The sequence below is a fragment of the Cibotium barometz genome, chromosome 66 (genome assembly GCF_041138505.1).
Source record: "Cibotium barometz isolate CiBa-2024 chromosome 66, ASM4113850v1, whole genome shotgun sequence".
In the NCBI taxonomy this organism is placed as follows: Eukaryota; Viridiplantae; Streptophyta; class Polypodiopsida; order Cyatheales; family Cibotiaceae; genus Cibotium; species Cibotium barometz.
The window spans coordinates 11062682-11086547 of NC_141111.1; the positions used below are offsets into that span (position 1 = coordinate 11062682).

Consider the following 23866-nt stretch of genomic DNA (forward strand, 5'->3'; position numbering starts at 1 on the left):
TATATGCAAGATGTCACTTAGTCCAAGGTGGACTTGGTACTTTTTGGCTTTGGGAGACAAGCTTTAAGAGGAAGGGCTTCTTGTTGAGTTCTTGCCGCATAGCTTTTATACTAGCAACATAACTAAATTTATGCATTGAACTAAACTTAATAGTTGATGATGACATCGAGCATAGGTTACACGTCAAATAAATATTGGGAGGTTTTTGACTGAAGGACACCTATAAGTTTACAGAGGGAGAGAATCTAATTTTGCATGCATGCATAAAAGGTAAAGAGAAGGATTTCACTTAAAGTGGAGTTATACAAGATTTGCTATTATAAGTCTCGGTGGGTACCATTTTTTGTTGTTGAGAAGACTGGGGATTCAAGAGCATGAGTGCCTTTGCTTGGGCAAGCTGACATATGGAGTATCAATCAAATCCATCATCAATGGCAAGGGGACATGCAACACGAAGGCTCTCTCAAGCTAGCCATTGTTCCTATTCTATCAACATTTTTGAAGAGATCTTTTCCCCAATCAATATCGAACATGATTGCTATTCAAGCTTGCTTATTCCACCTAATTGTAGATTGATTCAAGAGTTTGAAGAGTGTTATGTTTCACATTCTTCCCAAGTAAAAATTGGTACACCCATGGTACATACCTTGCTCGTATGGAGATAACACAAGCCCTTGTCAAAAAATTTAGGTAAACTGTCAAGGTGGGAAGAAGACTTGTGTGCACATACCTTGCTCGTATGGAGATAACACAAGCCCTTGTCAAAATATTTAGGTAAACTGTCAAGGTGGGAAGAAGACTTGTGTGCACATAAAAGAATGTGAAGAAGGCTTGTGCACACAAAAAGAATCTGTGAGATTTATGAGTTATGGATTAATAAGCTTGGGCCAAAGCACATCAAAATAAAATCTAGAGGCCTAAATATATATTTTTTTGCCCGCAGGGAAGTTCGTTCCTTTATCCCCACCCATTTTGGAGTGGAACCCCACCCTTTAAAAGCTAGGAGCGAGTGAGTTCGGAGGGGGGGTTTGAACTTGCACCTAGTTTTCAGGCCTAGATGCTCTGTCATTGAATTGCAAAGTGATAGGGCTTCAAAATAAGTTACCATCTCATTGAATCTTGGTTAGTGGGAAGGTGGATTACTCCATCGGCTCACAACCAACCCCTGTCGCATAGCTCACTAGCATTGAACCCGAGCTCCCATAATGGGACCCAACCGTTCTACCACTAGACTAGGCGCCCCATCTCATTGAATCCTGCCCATGGGCTTCATCTCATTGAATCCTAGTAAGAACGTTTACACACTATCCAAACGATGTTCCCGGTCGACTTGTACATGTCCACACTTGCCCTCTCCTAGCTTAGTAAAACATGGCGAGCCCTGCACAGGACTGTCCACCACCAGGTCATGGCAATAGGTCTCATCTTCCACCTGCCATATGTGAAGCTGCAGGTCATGGCGACCTTGCCAAGGTCCAGGAGATGCTGGCATCCGGCTCAGACCCTTGCTCTCACGACAGCCTTGGCCGCAGCCCCCTCATGCATGCTGCAATGCATGGCCATGCAGATGTGGTGAGATGTCTCCTCGATGCAGGGGCGCCCTGGAATGCCCTAGATGCATCTGGAAAGTGTGCAGGCGATTATGCTATGGAAGCTGGCCACCAAGATGCCTTTGACATGCTTTTGGATACAGGTACATGCTTTTTCCTCAGTTTGAATAAAATGTAAACTATCCAGGTGCTTTAAATGAAAGAGATTTTGATAGGGATACCCCTTTGGGTCGAAGCCCACAATTCTCAATCTTTACCATATGAGCTTGATGCGTATGATGCCATTTTGTTGGAGGCAAGTTGTATGCACATAAATATCTCTCAAGGTTGGAAGGAGCAGAAGTGGCAACAAACCTGAAGGAGCTACTTTTCCCCATACTGAGTGGGATGGCTGGTGTATACCGTCGTGGTTTGAACAAAACCGCTATCAAAAATAGGTTTTGTGATTGCAGGATTGACGAACTTTTGGATGGACTCACCATTCTCATGATTTTACCTGCAAGCCAAAGCTGTTGAAATGTTTGCATCCCAACTTGCCAGCCAACCCTTGATATCGCCAAAAACTTCAGCTTGTTTGTAGCTATCATCACCTAATTGAAATTGGTTGAACTAAAGGTGTGTAATTGATAAGCCATGAGTTTGATTATCAGTAAGTCGGCTCTAATGAGACAATAATGTTGAAGCTTGAGGATCCAAGCTCGTATGGAGATGGTGATGATGAGGATGACTTAATCGTATACTAATTAACAACGTGATTAATACTAATCTAAGCTAGGGTGAATGATATCTAAATACGGACATGATCAATAATCTAAACTAATTTAGTTTTAGACTCAAGCACAATTAGGTTACAAGATTAAAACTTGATTAAAACTTGTACTCATAAAGAGGCTTGAGAGCTTGCTTGAAAGTGATTCCTTTTATACGAGAGAAGTATAATAAGACTTTGATAGCTTGCGTGATTCCCTTGCTTGAACGTGACCTCTTTTATCTGAGGGAAGTACAACAAGGCTTTGATAGCTCATGTGAGATAACTTTGACTAGGTGACTTGGCACTCTAGCATTACTCATTTCAATACCCTCCCTTAATGCTAGACTGGGTGCAATTTTTAGGCTTTCACTCTTTCTCTCTCTCTCTCTCTCTCTCTGCTTGTGCTAGGCTACTTTGGTCCTTGTGTTACTTTAACACTACACCTATTTTGGCTATGAATTTTAGCTTGAGTGCATCATATGGCCTCAGAGACTGATTACATCACACTTTTTGTAGAGACAAGAGGGGTGAAGAATACAATGGTTCTTTTTTTAGAAGACCTTGATGTGGTTTGTCTGCCTCTTTTTGTGATAGCATTCTTCTTCTAGGTGAATAAGTTTTCCACAAGAATCACAAACAAGCTTTGGTTTATCTTTATTGTGACATTCATTCTTTGTGTGACCAAGTTTTTCGCAATGACAACATCTTGGAAGCTGAGGGACTGATTGATTTTTCCTTTGAAATATCTCACCCTTTTCACTTGAATGTGATTTAAATGGTTGAATTTTGATTCATGTTCAAGCAAAGATGATTCTATGTCTTGAATTTTAGTGTTGGGCACATTTTTAACTGTAGCAACAGAGGATTTGAATAGGCTTGTGCTTTTTCCTTAGGCTTAGGACTAGAACCAGTCCCAGATTTTTCTTTGCCATGAAAAGAGGCAACAAATGCCTGATCTATAGCAATCGAGTTATTCCGGTTGGATCAGGATTGCCCTTCTTGTAAAACAAGAGAGCTACCAAATCATCATATGTGTACAAATTTGAATTTCTCTTCGTCAAGAGCCGAAGAGTAGTAGCAAATCCTTGATAGTATCCAGGCAAACCATTGAGAACCGTAGAAACAAGTGAAATGTTAGAAATCACCTCGTCAATATTGATTATCTACTCTCGCAAATCCTTAACATGGATGAGAAATCCATCCATAGAATCACCCTCAGTCATATGCTCCGTGTCAAGCTTTTTCCGGAGATAAGCTACACATGAGCTTCATTGCGGATCTTATACAAAGATACAAGTATATCCCATGCACCCTTAAAAGAAGTACATGAACGGATATGAGGAATGACTTGCTGTTTATACGAGAGAGCAATCAAGGCATGAGCCTACACATCTTTAGCATCCCATCTGAGTTGTTCTTGTGTAGAAGGAACAGGCATAGGTGGTGCACTTCCACTGGAACCAGAATCACTCATTCCAATAGTGGATCTCCCTGACGTGCTAGCTACAGATACGGGACTAGCATGTCTTAACTCAGCACCAGATACATATACCCATAAATTCTTTGCAACCAATACATGCTTTATCATTTATGCTCACATGGGATAGTTAGTCCTGTCAAGCTTGTCCTCTGCAAAGAGCTTCCCGAATACTGTCTCAGAGGGCAGTGGAAAGATGTAGACGAATGACAAAACGTTGAAGCTCCAAGAGAGACGAGAGAAAACACCAAAACGCTAATGCACTAATCTCAAGAAAAGAGTGGATACAACCAGCCCGTGGGGGCGAGGAGTGGATTCCATAGGTGGAGGGTTGAAGGTGCTCACCAAAGTGATCAACAAGCATGATCAAGGAATGAATGATAAATGAGGAAGAGGACAGTCCATATATATACTCCAATATGAGCTGGCCGACCGCATCCTAGTTTCCTACACGACCTGAAAATAGGTGAAAAAACTCCATAAAATGGGTGGGCAACCCGCATCAAAAACCCATAAAATAGGAAAAAAAATGTGGAAAAATATGGGGAATGCCTGAGCATAGAAATGGCCCCCTTGGCCCCCTAAAACACCAGAAAAGCCACCAATAGGAGATAATATATACTAACACCCCCTCTCAGGTTTTCTGGGGGTGGCCCAAGACCCAAGGAGCTGCCATAAACACTGATAGCTGATTGAGATAATCCTTTGATGAATAAGTCTACAGCGTTGTCCTGGGTAGGACAATATTCAAGGATAATGTCTCCCTCCAAGATCCGCTCCCGCACAAAGTTGTACTAGATCTCTATGTGCTTGGTCCGTGCATGAAATACCGGTTTCTTAGCAATAGCCGAGCAACTCTGGTTGTTGCATGAGATAAGGGTAGGTTGTTGCTGTCGAAAACCGATCTCCTCAAGTGGCCGCCGCAACCAAATCACCTCACAAGCAGCCGAACAAGCTGCTCGATACTCTGCCTTAGTCGATGAAAGCGCCACCGTAGGTTACTTTTTACTCGTCCATGAAATGGCTCTAGATCCAAGAGTAAAGCAATACCTTGTAGTAGATCATCGGGAATCCACATCTCCAGCCCAAGCGGAGTTGCTCCAGCCACATAAAGTGCCCCCTTCTCCATAGAAGATGCCAAAATCTGTGGTACCTTTCAAGAGCTTGAGGTCACACGTGGGCAATTTGCTCGTTGGTGAGCAGCAACAAGCAACAGGGTGGCGTGGAGGTGATGGTGAGGAGCGTATTGCTCTGATACCAATGTTGGGTGGAGGTTGAGACAACCAGAACTTCTGGGAGCCTATGGCTAACAAGGAGGTGAGCTAGCTTGCACCCCTTCTATTTGGTACTAATCTTGTTGCTTGTGTTAAGGGAGACTTGGGGGGTCTTACAGATACCAACTGTAGAGCACTCGTGCCTATGTGCTAGGGTTTCCAGAGATAGAAAGAAGGATGCAGTGGAATCACACACATGTATCCTATGTATGTCTGTATTATGTGCAAGAAAGAAGTAAAAGAATTGAATCTCTAGTACAATGGATATGGCTGAGTGAAAACGCCAATTGCAGCCCTATCACCTACTATACACCCCTGGCGAGCACTTCACCTCTAGAGAAATGTTATGTGAAGTCCAACTGAGAAGGAAAGAAGATGATTATGATGAATTGACTACCCACGGATATATATGCACCAATGCTACTGGTTGGTTTGTTTTATTGCTATCAGCCAAGTCCACGACTTAGTGCCCAATCATCAACATAATAACGGTCTAAGCGGGCATAAATGCAACATGCACCACTCCTGCAATTACTCCAAGAAAAGAGGAGCGAATCTAGCTTCGTATGGAAGTCATCCTCTAACCAACAATCCCTTCCATGAAAGGAAAAGGTAAATCTCTCGCAGGATGCTCTCTCAAGTGACGCCACATCATAGCCACGTCACTACCACATGGCACTTAAGAGCAAAGGTGAGGTGTATCACAGTCAATGCCAAAGAAGACCTCAAGAACTTCTGATCTTGGAACAACCCATCAATAATTCCTCTTTTACTTTACCACATGTACCAATACACATGGCTTTCAAACCCTTCTTTAGTCATTTGTGCAACTAAAACCCCAAAAATCAATAGAAGATTAGTGGGATAAAAGAACGTAAATGTGCTGTGGAACTTGAGCGGCCTTGATTGGAGTTCAAGGCTGAATGGCAACAGAGGCAGCGCGAAGCTGAAGCTTGCTAGGGAGGAGCGCCTTAAGAGCTAAAGTAGTGGCAAGTATTGCCAAGGAGGAACACTGTAAGGCCGAGGAAGCCAAACATGAAGCAGAGGACAAAGCTTGCTGTCGTGGTGGATGAAGAACTTCACCAACGGGAGTTTCTCACCATTCTTCACTTTAAGTTCGACAGAAAACCTTATCACCAGTTGTAGCTAACTCATCTATAAGAGAAGATCAATTTAATAAGTATGATGGTCTTGAACTTAATGCTCTTCATTCTTGCGTTCATCAATTTATTGCTTATTTTTACGAAGGCCTGATTAGGGCAAAGTGATGGTGGCCGCTTGTCATTTGATGGGAGGAGCCTACATCTTGTGCGATGATTGGGCTCGTCAGCATGTGGACCTAGTCACAAGTATGGCAACTTGTGGGACATGTTTGAGGTTGACCTCAAAACTGGGCTCCTCCCACCGTCGAACCTTGATCGCTTTGAGGACGAGTTTCAAGACTTGCGTTAGCTCTGGCAGCCTCCTCACTTACGTCTACGAGGTCACTCAATTGGCCTTACAGTTGTGACATGACTTTGGAAGTTACTAATCTAACATTCTAGGATGGTTGTGAAAGTGTCACATGCATGAGTTAATAGCCTGGCATGTGGACATGGATTGACCTTGTAGCCGCTTGAGCGGCAAGATTAGTGGCAAGATATGGTCCGATTTGGGTTGTTTGGACAGTCCAAAAGGTGCCAAGAGGTGTTCAGGATTTGTACAAATGGATGAGACACAAGCTGGGCGCAATATGAACATGTTTAGTGACCTTTTTGATGATATTTCTGGGTGATGGTGGTTGATCAGCATACGATGTACTATCATATTCCTATAGAAAGGCAGTTCACGGGTCATTTGAAAGCATCCATTAGCAAGAGTTTGTAGGTCTAGAAGTGTCACCATTTGGCCACCCAATTGGTCCACGCGTGCTTTCTCAGTATGTGTGTACATTGGACTGGTGTCCATGGCAGTTGCATATGCCAGCGATTGATGCCACTCATGCGATACTGTGGATTTGGCTTTCTGTTGGGACTTGTGCTTGTGTGTACATACTTGGAAATGCCTGGAGGATTGGTGTTTCATTGGGTCTGGTACCTCGCGTACTTGCTTGGAGCACGTCTATTTTGGTATAGTCTCATGAATGGGGATTGTCCATACCAATGCTGCATTGCATAACATCTTTATGTGCTTACTTGCAATTGAAATTACATGTTTTCATGCTTGCCGGACCAATGTGTAGTTCCGAGGAAGGGGATGCCCGCCCGTGAATCGTACGTGTGAACTGTCTGTTGATGGTTATGCGGCATGTGACAGGTGTAAGTATTGGTCATAAACCTAGCCTTAGGAATTAGCACTAATTTATAAGTGAGTGTGTACACACTTCATTAGGTTTTGGATGACCAAAACTCACAAGTTATGACCAGCTCTGTGTTAGCACACACTGATGTCCCGAGGTGGACAAAACCCAATGCCCACCGGTTAGACCTTATCCCCTTTGCACAAAGGGAGAAACCAGTCATGTGTCTGTTCTAGCTTGCACCACAAGGCACTTGTCCTCTCTACTTGACACCTAGAGTGGATAACTCACCATCTCTCTCTTTCCTCTCTCTCTAGAAATAGGTGCCCCCTTCATGAGGCCTCTTTGGTTGTATTTTCTGCACTTTCTCCTTTCCAACTCCATGTCCAAGCTTGCTAGTGTGTTTTTCAAGCTTCCAAGAGTGTTTCCAGGTGGTGTTCACTCTTCCACATACCCCCAATGACTGAAATTCAGCATAACAGCTCTTATTTTTGCTGTATTTCTGGCCTTTTTGTTGAAAACCTTGATTTCAGCCTTCCTTTTTCAAGTTGAATCATAGGGGAAGCTTTCCCAGGGTTCCGTTCATTCTCTTGAAGACTTTTGTCACGAAGGATCGCGACAAATCGCAAATTTCAACACTCCAAATGCTTCCATCGTGAAGACTTTTGCTGTCATCGACTCTACTTGCAATTGGTAAGCTTTGATGCTTGAATATGGAAGCAAGTAGGAGGAGAGAGGAACCGGACTTCATGATCACATACCTTGTGTAGTGTTCTCTTTGAAGGAATGCTCAGCGGAAGATGGGAAAGTGGAAACGCAAGAGAGAGAGAGAGAGAGAGAGAGATGGAGAAAAACGTAGGTTGTATACCTGCTCTCAATATCAACCAAACAAGATGAACATGCTGGTACAAGTCCTGAGCAGGAGGGGGAAGATCACCACGTATGTGAGGGACTGTAGCAAGCCAAAACGTAGAGGCACAAGACATGCAAGAGGCAAATACAGTGTGTGTGAGGGGGGTAGGCCCGAGGGCTGGCTATATATATATGCCCAAAAAGGGGCAACTGACTAGCACATGACTGAGCAAATAATACCCACGACTCCATAAATGGGAAAAAAGGTGACCAACCCCTCAAGCTAACATGGTCAGCCATAGAGGCTCAAATAGGACACCAAAGAGAAACCAGCAGCAAGGGGACGATGATGTCTAACACCCCCGCTGAGCACCGAATGCTGAGTGAACTCCAAGAAGCCAGAGATGCCGTCCTTGATCAAAGATGAAAGACTGCAGCAACAGGTACGAGGAAAGCTCCACAAGCAATCTCCTTAGCAACTCAGCTACAAAAGCAATAGAACAAGCTGCCAGGTACACCACTCCTCTTGAAGAAAATAACCATGCAGACTGCTTCGTGCTGTTCCAGATAATGGTTCTGCTCCCAAGTGTAAGATGTAACATGCAGCGGAAGTATTCGTAATTACGGATCCTGTCACACAAGTCTCACACCGCCTTATGTATCGTGAGTTTCGCGAGTTTAGCAATCCACTTTTATGACTTCAAACTTTTAAGAGATTTAGAGAGAGAGAGAGATAGAAAGTGTACACCGTATGGGGTCCCGAATTACCCACTGAAGGCCCCCCTATCCCGTTATCGAAATAGTATTTGCTTTATTACTTTGAAGAGAATGACTTTGGACTGACGATAAGCCAAACGCAAGATCTCGAAGGACCAAGAGTCGGGCTGAACTGCACGCGGCTGTAGAAGCACCAATAATGACCGATCTCGAGCCTATGCACTCTTCCAATGGAATGAGGGAAGGCTGCAAATCTGAGGCTAAGGTATGGGCTGTTTGGGACTTGTTCTAAGCTATGTATGAATGCTGAAAATGAATGAATGCATGTGGGTTACCTTCACCGAAGTGCTGTAGCAAAGCGATGATGATACGAATGCTGAAAACTGGTTCTATGCAGAAAACGCAAGTCTTCTGATGGGTTGAATGCTGGAAACTGATGTGTTTTGTTGATGGAGGCTGGATGCTCCTAGATGCTATAGGATGAAACGCTGGCTGAAAACACTGATGGCTGAAGTGCTCTATATGCTGAATGGTCAATCGTTGATGCTCCTTAGGCTGAAGGCTCCAACGCTTGATGCTTGATTGCTAAATTATGAGATGATGGTGGAATGGTGCAAAAGCAAGGCTATTTATACTAACTATGAGTTGTTCGGTTGGCATTTAATGCTGGCCGATTGAAGCATAAATTGCTACACGACTTGTTTATCATGGATAATGGTATTAAATGCTAGAAAATATGGAAAAAATGCTAATAAATATCCTAAAAATACCAGATGCTATTTCAAGGCTTCTTCAATGGTCTATGTGCAATGAATGAATGATATGCAATATGCAAAGTGCTTTCTAATGCAAACCTAAGGTTTCTACTGACTCTACATGCATGAGTGATTCTCTCCAAGTGGGTTAAGGTACTTGACTAACTGACTGACTTACTATGGCTGAGGAATGACCTACATAGCTTGTGCCTGACATTTCTTGGAGTGAGGCTTACAATGGGGTCACGACGTACGACAAATATCATCCTAAAGGATACTAATGTTGTACAAATGTTGCACTGATGATGATGAGCCATCTTGTCACCATGCACTACAATGCAGAGTGCATGTGACATTCCCTCCTGCTTAGCTTGGTGGCAGGTTCATGGCTTCCAAGTAGTCCACCAATAACTGGGGATACTCTTGAAAGAACTCCTCGTCTAGCCACACGGCTTCGTGGGTACCTCGATCGTGGAACTTCGTGTAGAACTGACGTGTTCTTCAACCGGAACCATGCTTCCAACGATGAAGAAGGATTTGCTCAGGCTCAATGACTTTTGCTTTGTCTACCACGTCTGGCTGTTGTTCATCTGAAACATCAGGCACTTCTGGTCCAACATATGGTTGTAGCCAAGAAACATGGAAAACATCATGCATCGTCCAACCGTTACGCAACTTTAACTTCATGGAGACATCATTTATCTTTTTAACTATTGGAAAAGGTCCAAAACTACAGAAAGAAAGCTTGGGGCAACGTTTGCCCACTTGTTTCAATCTGATTTTCATGATGCGTACATAGACCCAATCCCCTTCCTTGAAGTGGACATCTCGTCTAGACTTATTTGCCTCATAGTCACCAGAAACGGGAAACGGGAACGGAAACGACGAACACGTAGAAACATGAAACTCTTGTCCCTAGGAATCGGGACCGGTAGGAACCGGCAGGTGGAGGTGGCTAAGTATAAATTATTGAAATAGATAACGAACAACAATGAAAAACATAGAAAAATGTAAATAACGAACAACAATAGGAATTTAAGACTCCTTGATTTATAATCAATGAAATTACATTGGGATACAAGTTACAACAGTCTCATAAGTGAGAGGCTAGCTCAAAAACCGGAATAAAAACCTTCCGGCTCGAAAAAATCATGATCAATAGACTCGTTGGAGCCACAATCTCCTATTGCTGTAGCAGAAGAACTAGCAACCATGTCGGGTGGAGTAGAGGGATGCTCCATCTGCTCCAAACCCTCTTTGTCCTCCTCAAACCAATGCTTCCAAGCATTTGGAAACTCCAAGCGCTCAAGAAGATGTAGATTGGCACTCACATAAACCAAGTCATTGGCTTTTAGAGTACCTAGACGGTTACGCTTCTTTGAAGCGACATGGCTGAATGAGCTCCATAGTTGCTCTAAGCAAGACGAAATAACAGCTTGGCTTAGAATCTTGATGGCAGCTTGGCAAGCCCTTGTAACTCTGGTGCATCTACTCCATAATCTTCCCACCACACATGGATCAGTTGTCATTTGATCCAGCAAAGCATTTGCTTTACCAAACCTCTTCTTGAGGGCCCTGTAGTCAGCTAGTTGATTCCTGATGGTTCTTTGTAGAGTTGGATCCGGCACAAGTTTGTCGAGCACCTTGTCCCACCCTGCTGACACCTCCCCATCTGCATACTGCTCCCCTGATTGGAAATATTGGTCGACCACAAGAGCAGCTGCATGCATAGGAGAATGGTACTCACTCCACCTGTGAGAACATATGTTCCTCATCTCTGTATCAAGACTTTATTTGTCTCTATTTGCACCAGCTTCTCTATCATCCTATCCATTGCTTAATAAATTCGATCAATGCATGGCTGCAAAGCATCTGTCATCCTTAACAAGTGGATGATGGGCTTCCCTAGATCAACAATTTTCCTACATTGCTCCCTAAATTCCGAGTCTGCGATGTTTGTCTTGCAATCCTTCCCTGCTTTTGTGCGTGCTAGATGATGTTTCTCAAACTCATCACTCACCATGAGTTGCTTTAGAGCACTAGAGCTCTTCTGTATAGACTCCATCATCAAGAAGTTGTATCCGAAACGAGTGTCCGAATACTTTCGAAGATCTCTTTGCGACCTCTTCCTAAACTCAGCCAACAAGAAAGTGTGCTTGTAAATGAAGGACACAATCTGGTTGCCCTTCTCTATGGTATCTGCTACCCACTTTATGTGTCCTAGGTCTTTGAGCAGGTTGTTCAAACAGTGGGCCATGCACACGGAGAAAGTGATATGTGGATATCACTCCCAATCTACCTACTGCCTTGTTTGCTGGCTCCCCATCGGTCACAAGCTATATCACCTTCTCTGGACCAACTACTTCTACCGGATCTGACCACTCTTTGAATAATGTCTCTGCACTCTTCCCTGTCTCTGATACGTCATGTGCACTGATGAAGTATGCTTGCCTCCTAGAATAGGCAATGACTCCATGAATCGACCTAGACCGCGTGTCACTCCATCCATCTGTAATTAGAGTGATGTCGTTCCGTTCCCAAGAGGCCCTCACAACCTCCGTCGCTGCACGCACTGTGTCCTCCTTTGACAAGATAGTGGTCCTCAAGGCCTCAGAAGTAAGGGGAGTGTAGGTGGGTCCAAACTCTGCAATTTTTCTCACCATATCCTTGAAATAGAAGCTCCGGGCTACTTGGAAGGCGATGGCATCATGGTAGAAGAAACAACCGAATGCTGCATCCACCTCCTCCTCCTTCTTAGGATCCCACCGACCTGGAAGAGTGCTCTGCCTCATTGAAGCTCCCGTATAGATTCGGTGTAGATTTGTAGCTCACACAAGTTTGGCTCCGGGACCAACTCTGCACGTATAATCTTCTTTGTCTGCAGCCTTTGAGAGAGAGAGTAGAAAGGATACAAGAGAAAGGGCTGATGTAGAGAGAGAAAGAAAGAGGAATTGGTTGCACTATGGTTGATGGAGAGAGAGAGAGAGAGAGAGAGAGAGAGAGAGAGAGACTTGTGACAAGCTGCTCTGTTTTTTATACAGATTCTGCAACCATAGGCCCATAGCCCAACGTACATAAAAAAACGAGCGTATGCCCAACGCTTAGAAAAAAAACGGAAGGAAAAAAAAACATGCTACACTTTTTTTTTTGGAAAAAAATGGGCTGCGCTTTTCTATCTCATGCACGTTTTTTATTTTTTAAAAAAAACTGGCTGTGCTTTTCTATTAAAAAAAACGGGCTTCAAACGTTAAAAAAAAAACGGGGAGCTTCAGGCTACGCTTTTAATAAAAAACGGGCATGAGATGGGCCACGTGTTCTCAAAGCTGGCTGCACGTTTCCGCTGGTTTCCAGCCCGCCTATTCATACGATCCCTATGAGAAACGACTTTGCAAGTCGATTAGCATTTCTACAACGTTTCATGCATCACAGCCCCCAGAAACGACGTTTTCACGTTTCTACCCTTGGAAACGGGCGTTTCCTGTGTCTATGATTTGCTTGTCCGCTATGAGCTTCTTGGTGCTTTGGTCAAGCGGTCTTTAACTGACTCAATGATTTCGGAAAATGCTTCCGTCGTTTTGTTAACCTCAAGAGATGGAGACATCATTCTCGTCAAAAGAGAAAAGAAACGACGGCCAAAGGCTGCCTCATATGGAGTCCGTCCGACATTGGATAAATGAGTATCGTTCAAGATGGCTTGGACCAATGGAAGATAATGTTTCCATTTGGGCGGCTGGTCATGACAGTATGACTTGAGAACATCAAAGGCCAACGGGTTATAGATTTCTGTTTGGTTGCCTGTTTGTGGATAGACTGCACTAGACAACTGTAACTTGGTTCCAAAGTTCTCGGACAATGCCCTCCAAAAATGTGAGGTGAACTTGGAATCCCTGTCTAATGTAATGGTGCTAGGTAAACCACAAATGGGATACCAATGCTTGAGAAAAAGGCAGGCTACGTCCTCAGCTGTGGCCGTATGCTTACATGGAATGAGCATGCAGAACTTACTGAAGCGATTCACAATGGTAAAACACTGAGTATTACGGGATCCGGTGGATGTTGGTAGAGGCCCTACAAAGTCCATAGAAATGTCGATGAAAGGTCCGTCAGGGATAGGCAAATGTTGAAGTAACCCAACCTTCTTTGTATGTGAAACCTTAACTTTTTGACAAATCTTACAGGCTTGAACATGTGAATATACATCACGTCTCATTTTTGGCCAATAAAAGGACCATTCCAATTTCTCAAGGGTATTGTTGATACCGCGATGTCCTCCAACTAAGGAGTCATGGGCATCATGGAGAAGAGCTGCTCGCTTTTCCCGAATGACACAGAGACGGTTCTTGTAGAACAAACAACCGTTCTGCACTGAGTAATGGCCAGGCTCAGAGGTGAGGGCCAAATTGTATTGAGTACCAAACTGAGGGGAGTCGACATACTTGTCTTTCATGCTATTTAAGTCTTTCCCCGTGATTTGGAGAATGATAGACTCCTGCAGTGGCTAGATGCTGGCCTTTCGACTAAGAGCATGTGCGACTGGGTTATGCTTACCAGGGATGTACTCGATCATTCCTCCAAATTGTTGGAAGAGCTGACACCATTTGGCTTGCCGATCACTTCACTGGGCACTTGGCATGGTCTGAAGTCACTTAAGTGCTTGGTGGTCTATTTTGACTGTGAAAACCTGTCCATAAAGAAAAGGCTTTCAATGTTTGAGCGTTGTGATCACACCCAAAAGCTCTTTGTCATAAACCGAATAATTCTTTTCGGTGACATCCAACTTTCGACTGTAGTAGGTCACGGGTCTATTATCCTACTAGAGAACTGCACCTATGGCTACATTGCTGGCATCGGTAATTACCTCAAAAGGTTCATCCCAAGATGCTAACTTCAAAACAGGTGCTTCTGAGGCAGCTTTTTGGAGTGCATGGAATGCACCAAGCGCCTTGCATGTGACTGTAACTTTTTGTCTATGAGTCTTCGTCTCCTTGAGCAAGTCGGTGAGAGGTGCTGCAAGGTTAGAAAACTGTTGAACATGGGTGCTGTAGGCTTGGCAGAGTCTTAGGAAAGAACGGATCCCTTGGGCGGTTTGAGGAATGAACCTTTAAGGGGTCCAAGTGAATCCCATCGGAACCGATGATACATCCCAAGTATTGAACCTCTTTAACGCTGAAAATAGACTTTTTGATGTTTATGTAGAGCCCATTATCTCGCAAAAGTTGCAAGACTTTCTCCACATCTTTCTCATGCTGCTCCGCAGTGGCTGAGAAGACAAGTATGTCATCAAGAAATATGAAAACACACTTACCAATGAGGACTGCGAAAATCCTGGACATCATTTTATTGAAGGTTGCGGGTGCATTGGTAAGCCCAAAAGACATGACTACGGACTCGTAGTGACCACGCTCTGTCCGGAGAGCTGTTTTTGGAATGTCAGCTTCGAAAATGCGGACCAGATAGTAACCACTCTTGAGTTCGATCTTAGCGAAAAATTTTGGACCGTCTAAATGCTCCAAAATGTACTCAATCCTTGGCATAGGAAACTTATTCTTAATGGTGAGTTTATTCAATACCGTGTAGTCTACACAAAGGCGTGCAGACTTGTCCTTCTTTTGGACAAATAGGATGGGTGTAGCAAATGGTGAGGAAGAAGGCCGAACGAATCCGGCTCGGAGGAGCTCAAATAACTGCTTTTCTAGCTCGCCCTCTAAAGTCTTGGAAAGACGACAGGGGAACCTGCAAGGAGGTTCTAATCCAGGACCAAATCGATATGATGGTCCTTAGGACGAGATGGGGGGAGACTGGGTGGGAGATCGTTTCTAAGCATAATATCCTGATGTCTAGACAAGAGGTCTGCTAACTGTGGGACTGAAGATGAGATAGCTGCTAACGATGTGGTAGAGGCTGTCTGAGCACGAACATAAAGCAGTGCTCCTTCCGCTCCCTTGCGGATAGCTCGTCGGGCCTAGAGATGAGAGATCAATGGGATGCCAAGAATGCTTCTATCTCCACGAATCATAACGAACTCAGGAAAACCTTTACAAATAGTAAAAGTGTCCTACCTCCAATTGGTAATAGGCTCATACTGACGAAACCACTGGATTCCTAAGATCATGTCACACCCCAAAAGAGACGAGACGATGAAATCTCGTTGGAATGAGGCCTTTTGAACCTCAAAGGCAAACTGCTGTGCCTTTTGAGATATGTGGGTGCGGAGACCAGGTGTGAACCCATCCACATCCAAATGATATGGCACTAATATACAGCTCATTTTGTTAGCCAATTGCAGAGAGATGGCATCCTCAGAACAACCCATGTCAAATAGGACTACAAACTATCGGCCCTTGGCAGAGCCATAAGCTCGGATGAGGTTTTTTGGGCAGCATCACTCTCATCCTCCTGCTTAGCATCAAATACCACGGAATGCATAGGATGCATAGAAGGTAAAAGCTGATCTGCGTTTGTGGTAGTAGGCGGGGCTGGAGGAGTTGGAGATGCTGTGGCAACTGTGGAAGTTAAACAATGGGGAATAGAGATGTGGGATACAGAGATAACTAGGTGACACCCACCGGGCTTTATTTTGATGTAATGTGTGAAGCAGAATTGTTGAAACAAGTGTGTGCAAGTACAGACTGGTACAGTTACTTCCTCCGTTGCAGATCCACGAGCTGATTTTGGTAAGCTCTGAATTTGTTCATCTACTTTTCTTTCCAATAGCTTATGTCTGCTGCTGCAGATTTGTGCTATTTGGCCCCTTGTGAGAGGAGGGGTATGGCAGATTGAAAAGGGTGGAAACAGAGAAATTGGAGAGTGAATGTATGCTTGTGCTAAGTTGTGGAATCATGTGCATGAGATATGCCAGATGTATGTTCAAGGTTGTCCTGCTGAATAGTCTTGGCTGATCGAGTGTTGCTTTGAGACACAGATCTGTGTGTGTGAATCCTCTGTGCTGAGAGGTATTGTGGGCTGCCAGATTGGACATACAGGTGTATTCTCTTGGCTGGTTTTGGTGTACTCAGCCTTACATATTTTTGAAATTGAATAAAGAAATACCGCAAGGGGCGCCAAGCTTTGGGGCCAACAGGTGTCGTTTTATTTTCAGATTTGGGGCACTCTAGCTCCAATCCAATTTGTTTTCATATCTAGACTACAAGTGGAAGGGTGACTGCTAGTCTACCGCACTTTGGTTTCTACCAGAGGCCGGTTTCAAGGTTCCGTCCCCGGGACCAATCATCAACTTTCTTAAGGAGGTGAGCTCGTGGTTGACTCGAGGAAAGCCATCGCTGAAAAATTCAGCAAACATGTCTCATACAGAAGATGAGTACTTTTATCATGAAGAGGAAGAGCAAGAGACCTCTCCTGAGAGAAATGCATCTGAGGATATTTTTGCAGGAGAATAGGCTGCAGATGATGAGCATTATGAGGATGTAACACAGCCAGAAGATGTACTTGGTAAAGAGGATGATGATGCTCAATTTAAAGATCGTTTGGCTGGTGTTATGGATGTATTTATGCAGCTCACACAAAGTGAGAAGTTTGCTGAATTTATGAGATCCTGTACAGAGCCCGAAAAGAAGAAGAAGAAGGTGCGTTCTAAGAACGTTCCTCAGGGTCATAGTGGTGCCATCCCACAGGATCCATCTTTTGGACAGTTTCCGAACATGCAGCATGCTTATGGTGCTAACTATCAGAGTTCCTTCTTTGTGGACAGCCATCTATTCCTCAGCAGACTATGCATCCAGGTTATTTTGGTGGTGGCTCGGTGTTCCAATCTATGACTGGGGGTTATCCTCAAGGAGGCATGGGTATGCGAGGGCCTTTTGGAGCAAATTTTCAGCCTGGTATGCAGGGGAATATGTATGGTGGTATGCAGTCCGGTATGCAAGGAAATATGTTTGGGAGCATGCAACCTGGAATGCAAGCAAATATGTATGGTGGCATGCAGCCAGGGATGCATAATGGTATGTTTGGAAACATGGCTGGAATGTATGGCATGCCAGGTGTGGGAATGAGTAATGTTGACCCTATGATGGGCATGAATGTTGGGGGCAGCAATCTTACGAAGCCACTTCCATATGATAATCTAACACCTATGGGAAAGGCGAAGGATTATAAGGAAGGGGAAGGTGCTGTGAAGTTTGATACATTCAGTGGAGCCAAAGATAAATTGAAAGCACTTACCTTTTTACAGCAGTTTGATGCTGCTTTTTCTGGTGGGAATTGCACAGAGTCCTCTTAGGTGAGGAAAGTTGCCACTTTTCTCAAGGGCAATGCTTTGCAGTGGTGGTCTACTCTTCTTTTGCAGGGCATAGCACCCACTACTTGGGTACAATTTAAACAAGTTTTCTCTTCCGTATGGCTCACATCTACATTTGAGATGGATGTTATGACTGCATGGCATGGATGCTTCAAAATGTGAAAATTTGGAAGATTATAACAAGAAGTTTTGGGAAGCTTTACTCCCAGTGACTTCTTACCGTGCAGTACCTTTGTCTGAGCAGGTAGAGAAGTATTGTTGTGGGCTGCCCAAAGAGATGCGAGAAGTATTGTTGTGGGCTGCCCAAAGAGGTGCGAGATTATTGTATCAAGACTCGAGTAACGAACATGTCACAGATGATAGAGAATGCTATGATAGCTAATGCGTTATCCACTGGAGGATCATCTGGGTTTAAAGGAAGTAAGAACTCGAGTAAGAAAGCTGAAAAATCTGGGCATGCTTCTCGTGATACTAAAGGGTCTTCAGAGACGAGGTATAAGAAGTTGCCAATGCCCAAGAGAACTTCGGAGGAAAGACAGTCTTTGAGAGATGCTCGGAAATGTTTTTACTGTACAGAAGAGGGACATATGTCATTTAATTGTCCCAAGAGAAAGTCCCAAAAGGACTCTGACAATAAAGGAGAGCCCAAGTCAAAGAAACCAAAACCTTCTGCGGGGTTAGTTCCTTATCTTGTGGGGGAACAGCCAGGTGGTGAGGAGACAGAGTTGTGCAGGGCATGGGGCAAAGTGAGAGATCAGAATGCCTTGATATTCTTTGACACAGGTGCTAGAGCCAACTTTATTTCACCGGATTTGGCTAGCCGATTGGGGATTCGTGCAGAGGAGATGGGGCCGTTATATGAGGCTAACATGGCTTGTCCAGGGTATGCAGAACCCTTTACTCCTATCATTGGGAAGCTCAAGCTTCATTTGCAGGGTTATGTGGACAGCGAAGAGTTTTTCATCATGCCACTTGATGGCTGTGATGTTTTGTTGGGAATGCCATGGTGCCACATAGTACATGCGGTGATGGATACATACAATAGGAAAATCACTCTGACTCATAGAGGGAAAGAACATGTTTTGGATGTAAAACTCAAAGGGGAATCTGTCCCTATTGTATCCACCTCGGCAATTTCATCAGTAATGAAAAAGCATCTTTCTGCGTACTTGATTTATGTAAAGGATGCACAAGATGATGAGTCTAAGTCTAATTTGTCTATGTTAGATAAGGACACAACTGATTTCTTATGTGGGTTCCAAGATTGTTTTTCCGAGTCATTGCCAGGAGAACTTCCTCCTGAGAGGCCAGAAGATCATGCCATTGATCTAATTCCTGGTAGTACTCCACCGAATAGACCGCCGTACCGTGTTAGTGCAGCCCAACAGGAAGAGATTATGAGTCAGGTGCAGGAGCTTTTGAATAAAGGATTGATACAGCCTAGTTCATCACCCTTTTGCTCACCTGTACTCTTAGTGCAAAAGAAGGATGGTTCTTGGCGCATGTGTATTGATTACAGAGCGCTGAACAAGAATACCATCAAGAATCGATTTCCCATACCGAGGATCGATGACATTTTGGACCGCTTATTACAGGGCTCCACGGTCTTTAGTCGCATTGACTTGAAAAGCGGGTATCATCAGATACGAATTAGACCCGAGGATGTGCATAAGACAGCATTCCGAACCACGTTTGGGTTGTATGAGTTCTTGGTTATGCCCTTTGGTTTGACAAATGCACCTGCCACATTTAACAGAATGATGGACAGGATTTTCAGGCTTCATAGAGCGTTTGTGGGCACATTCTTTGATGATATTATTGTGCATTCACAAACTGAGGAAGAGCATAGAAGGCATTTGGCCATTGTGTTTGCAGAACTCAGGAACCATAGGCTGGTTGTTAATGGCAAGAAGAGTGAGTTTTTCTTGCAAGAGATACATTTCTTGGGGCATATTGTGTCTAAGCATGGAGTCCGTATGGATCTAGCAAAGGTGGAAGCAATTCTTAATTGGCCAGATTTGAGGACCGTGCATGATGTACGCAGCTTTCTAGGATTGTGTTCCTATTACAGGCGGTACATACGGTACTTTGCTGAAATTGCTTCGCCTCTTCATGCCTTGACAAAGAAGGCAACTCCGTTTAGATGGGCTGATCGGGAAATTACAGCATTCAAAAAGCTCAAAGAAAAGCTTACTTCGGATTTAGTATTGGTGTTACCAGACCTCCGAAAGGCTTTTGTTGTCCAGTGTGATGCATGCAGAAGTAGCATTGGTTCAGTTCTCATGCAAGAGGGACATGTGATAGCCTATGAGAGTAGAATATTGCAAGATGCCGAGAAGCATTTACAGGTTTATGAAAAAGAGATGTTGGCTGTAATTCACGCTCTTTCTACATGGAAACACTACTTGCTTGGGGCTGATTTCACTGTGCAGACAGATCATCAGACCTTGCGTTATTTCCTCACGCAAACTAAGCTTTCAGAGAAGCATATGCGTTGGGCAAACTTTTTATCTACGTTTCACTTTCAGATTGTGCATGTGGAAGGCAAAAAGAATGTAGTGGCAGATGCTTTGTCACGCAAGCCACAGGTCTCCGCAATTTCACTTGTTTATCATCATGAGCTTGATGAAATGAAAGAGCAGTATGCTCATGATGAGGACTTTGAAAGGTTGTATGATCAGATGTCTGAAGGTCAGCGGCATGAGCATTACACTCTCAGAGATGGATTTTTATTGATGCATGGCAGACTGTGTGTTACTAGGCCATTGCGACTCAAGGTTATGATTGAAAGTCATGCTCCACCGTATGCAGGTCATAGAGGTATTGACGCCACAGTAAAAGCAGTGGAGACTTTCTTTTATCGGCCAACCTTGAGAAGAGATGTTGATGCCTTTGTGAGGCAATGCATCGTATGTCAGAAGGTAAAGTTTGACCGTCAAAAGACACCAGGGTTATTACAGCCATTACCTATTCCGGATAGACATTGGGAGAGCATTGCCATGGATTTTATATTTGATCTTCCACGGACACAAACGGGCAATGATGGCATTTGGACTATCATATACAGGTTCAGTAAGCAGGCTCATTTCATTCCCGTGCGTAAGACGATCAAAGTGGATCATATGGTGAAGTTGTTCATGGCGAACATCTTCAAGTATCATGGCTTGCCTACGTCTATCATTAGTGACCGTGATCCATGGATGACGAGTTTGTTCTGGAGAGGGTTGTTTGACAACATGGATACAACTCTCAAGTTTTCATCGTCATTTCATCCACAAACAGATGGTCAGTCAGAAGAGGCTAACTCTACAGTGTTGGATCTTCTTAAGTGTTATGTGTCAGAGCACAAGCAACAATGGGAAAAGTATCTTCCTTTAGTGGAGTTTGCATATAACAACACTGTCCATACCTCGACGGGCAAGGCGCCTTTTGAGATTGTGGAAGGAGGGAAGAAGGTACCACCCATTTTGCATACAAAGGATAAGATCTTTGAGGCTGATCAGTATGTGGAGAGTATGGATGAGGCTTATCGGAGAGTTAAGTTGGCACCCCAGAAAACTCAGCAGAAGCAAAAGAAAGCCGCAGACCGTCACAGGCGTGCTTTAGAGTTTGCATTGGGTGATTGAGTTCTTTTGCGCTTTGAAAAGGCTAGACTCAAGAAAATGAAGGGTAAAGAGCGCTTATTCCCTAAGTTGAGCATGCGTTATTATGGGCCTTTTCAGGTATTGGAAAGGATTGGTGAGGTAGCCTATCGCTTGAAGCTACCAGATCACTGGAGGATTCACAATGCTTTTCATGTGAGTCTCCTTAGACCTTTCCGTGGGGATGTGCCTGAGGATGTATGAGATGAGGCTCAGCCAGAGGTTGAGGAACTTGATGAGGTTCTTATTCCAGAGCAGATACTGGCACATAAGGAAAGAAAGGTACGAGGTAAAGTTTCCCGTCGCTATCTTGTGAAGTTCAAGAACTATTCACCGATGGATGCGAAGTGGATGGAGGAAGGTGACTTAACAGATTCACCTCAGGTTTTGCAGCTTTATCTCGATGCCTTTGAGTTAGAGCCGACTCTTGTTGTGGCTCATTCAGGTTCAGCAGAGCATGGGTCTGGAGCATTACCTGATGCTCAAGAAGGGGGTAGCACCTCCACTCCCTTGATACAGACAGGCTCAGATGACATATAGAGGTCGCTTGGTGCAGTTTTTACCTCACCCGAAGGTACTGATGGCTGAGAGTACATCTGTTTATGGGACTTCTATGATATATGTGTACTAGTCACATGGGATTTTGTGGATATGTATGGTTCACAGTGGTATACAACTTGGACTATTACTATGCCATTGGTTTGCAGTGAATGTTGATACATGTGCATGGCTTAGAGAGATTGGGACGCTGATCTTGCCATATTGTATATTTCACTTTGGATATTTTGCTGTATCACCAGAATGCAATCGAGGACGCTTGCCATTTTTCAAGAGGGGGGTATGTCATGGCCCTGTGAAAATGGAACAGCACAAGTGTGGGCATGGTGGTTGTTGAGTCAAAATATTAAATGATTCACATTTGGGGTGCCCGGACAGAGATAATGATGTGTGGACATTTCCAAGTGTGAAGGGGGGAACTAAAACATTAATATTTTAATGTTTTATTGAAGGTTGCCCCTAGGCCTTAGTGGACCCTAGGGAACTTTAATAATTATTAAAGTTGGGGTCCTAGGACAAGTATGGAGAGGGGACAACTCCACTTTTGGAGTGCATGCCTCTCTCACTTCACTCTCTCTCTAGCTTTTGGGAATTGTGCAAGAAGGAAGCGTGGAGAAGAAACGTGGGACTAGTCGGCTGCTGTGCAGAGAAGTCCGGCTGCTGATTACTGTGTGCTAGAATAGGCCGTACAGCACTGTGGAAACTGACCGTACAGTCCTGTACGACAGCAGGTACTGTTGTAGGCTTAGGCGGCGGTTGTGGAGCAGGTACAGACTGTTGCAGGCGGCTACAGCTGCAGTTTTCAGGCAGCACAGGCTGGTACGACTGCAAGTACAGTCCTGTACTATTGCTGGTACACTGTACGGACAGAGCAGGCGCTAGACAGGTGCTGGACAGAACTGGAACCGGCGACGCTGACTGGCTGAGCAGGTACAGTCGGGTACAAAGACTGTTTTCAGGCAGCACATGCAAGTACAGTGCCACGTGGATTGCTGGTACAAGCTGTACAGTCAGGTACAGTGCTGTTTTTTTGGCCTGTACAGACAGGTACAGCACTGAGGTGTATGCAGGGAGGAAGGTACAGACAGGTACACCCACACGTGTGAAGCAGAATTGTTGAAACAAATGTCAGCAAGTACAAACTGGTACAGTTACTTCCTCCGTTGCAGATCCACGAGCTGATTTTGGTAAGCTCTGAATTTGTTCATCTACTTTTCTTTACAATAGCTTATGTCTGCTCTGCTGCAGATTTGTGCTATCTGGCCCCTTGTGAGAGGAGGGGTATGGCAGATTGCAAAGGGTGGAACCAGAGAGATTGGAGAGTGAATGTATGCTTGTGCTGAGTTGTGGAATCATGTGCATGAGATATGCCAGATGTATGTTCAAGGTTGTCCTGCTGAATAGTCTTGGCTGATCAGAGGGGAGCACAGAGTGTTGCTTTGAGACACAGATCTGTGTGTGTGAATCCTCTGTGCTGAGAGGTATTGTGGGCTGCCAGATTGGACATACAGGTGTATTCTCTTGGTTGGTTTTGGTGTACTCAGCCTTACATATTTTTGAAATTGAATAAAGAAATACCGCAAGGGGCGCCAAGCTTTGGGGCCAACAGGTGTCGTTTAATTTTCAGATTTGGGGCACTCTAGCTCCAATCCAATTTGTTTTCATATCTAGACTACAAGTGGAAGGGTGACTGCTAGTCTACTGCACTTTGGTTTCTACCAGAGGCCGGTTTCAGCTGCGCAGCATATTGCTGCTGCTA

General features: G+C 44.2%; 1 protein-coding gene across 1 annotated transcript in view; it reads left to right on the forward strand.

The window, feature by feature from the left end:
* Positions 1 to 1291: 1291 nt before the first annotated feature.
* The window catches only part of LOC147602766 (ankyrin repeat family protein), a 32827-nt gene continuing 10252 nt past the window's right edge, over positions 1292 to 23866 (forward strand). Inside the window, exon 1 of the mRNA XM_086797666.1 lies at positions 1292 to 1693. Within this exon, the coding sequence (XP_086653792.1) occupies positions 1372 to 1693 (322 nt within the window). The 5' untranslated portion in view covers positions 1292 to 1371. The remainder of the gene's footprint in view (positions 1694 to 23866) is intronic.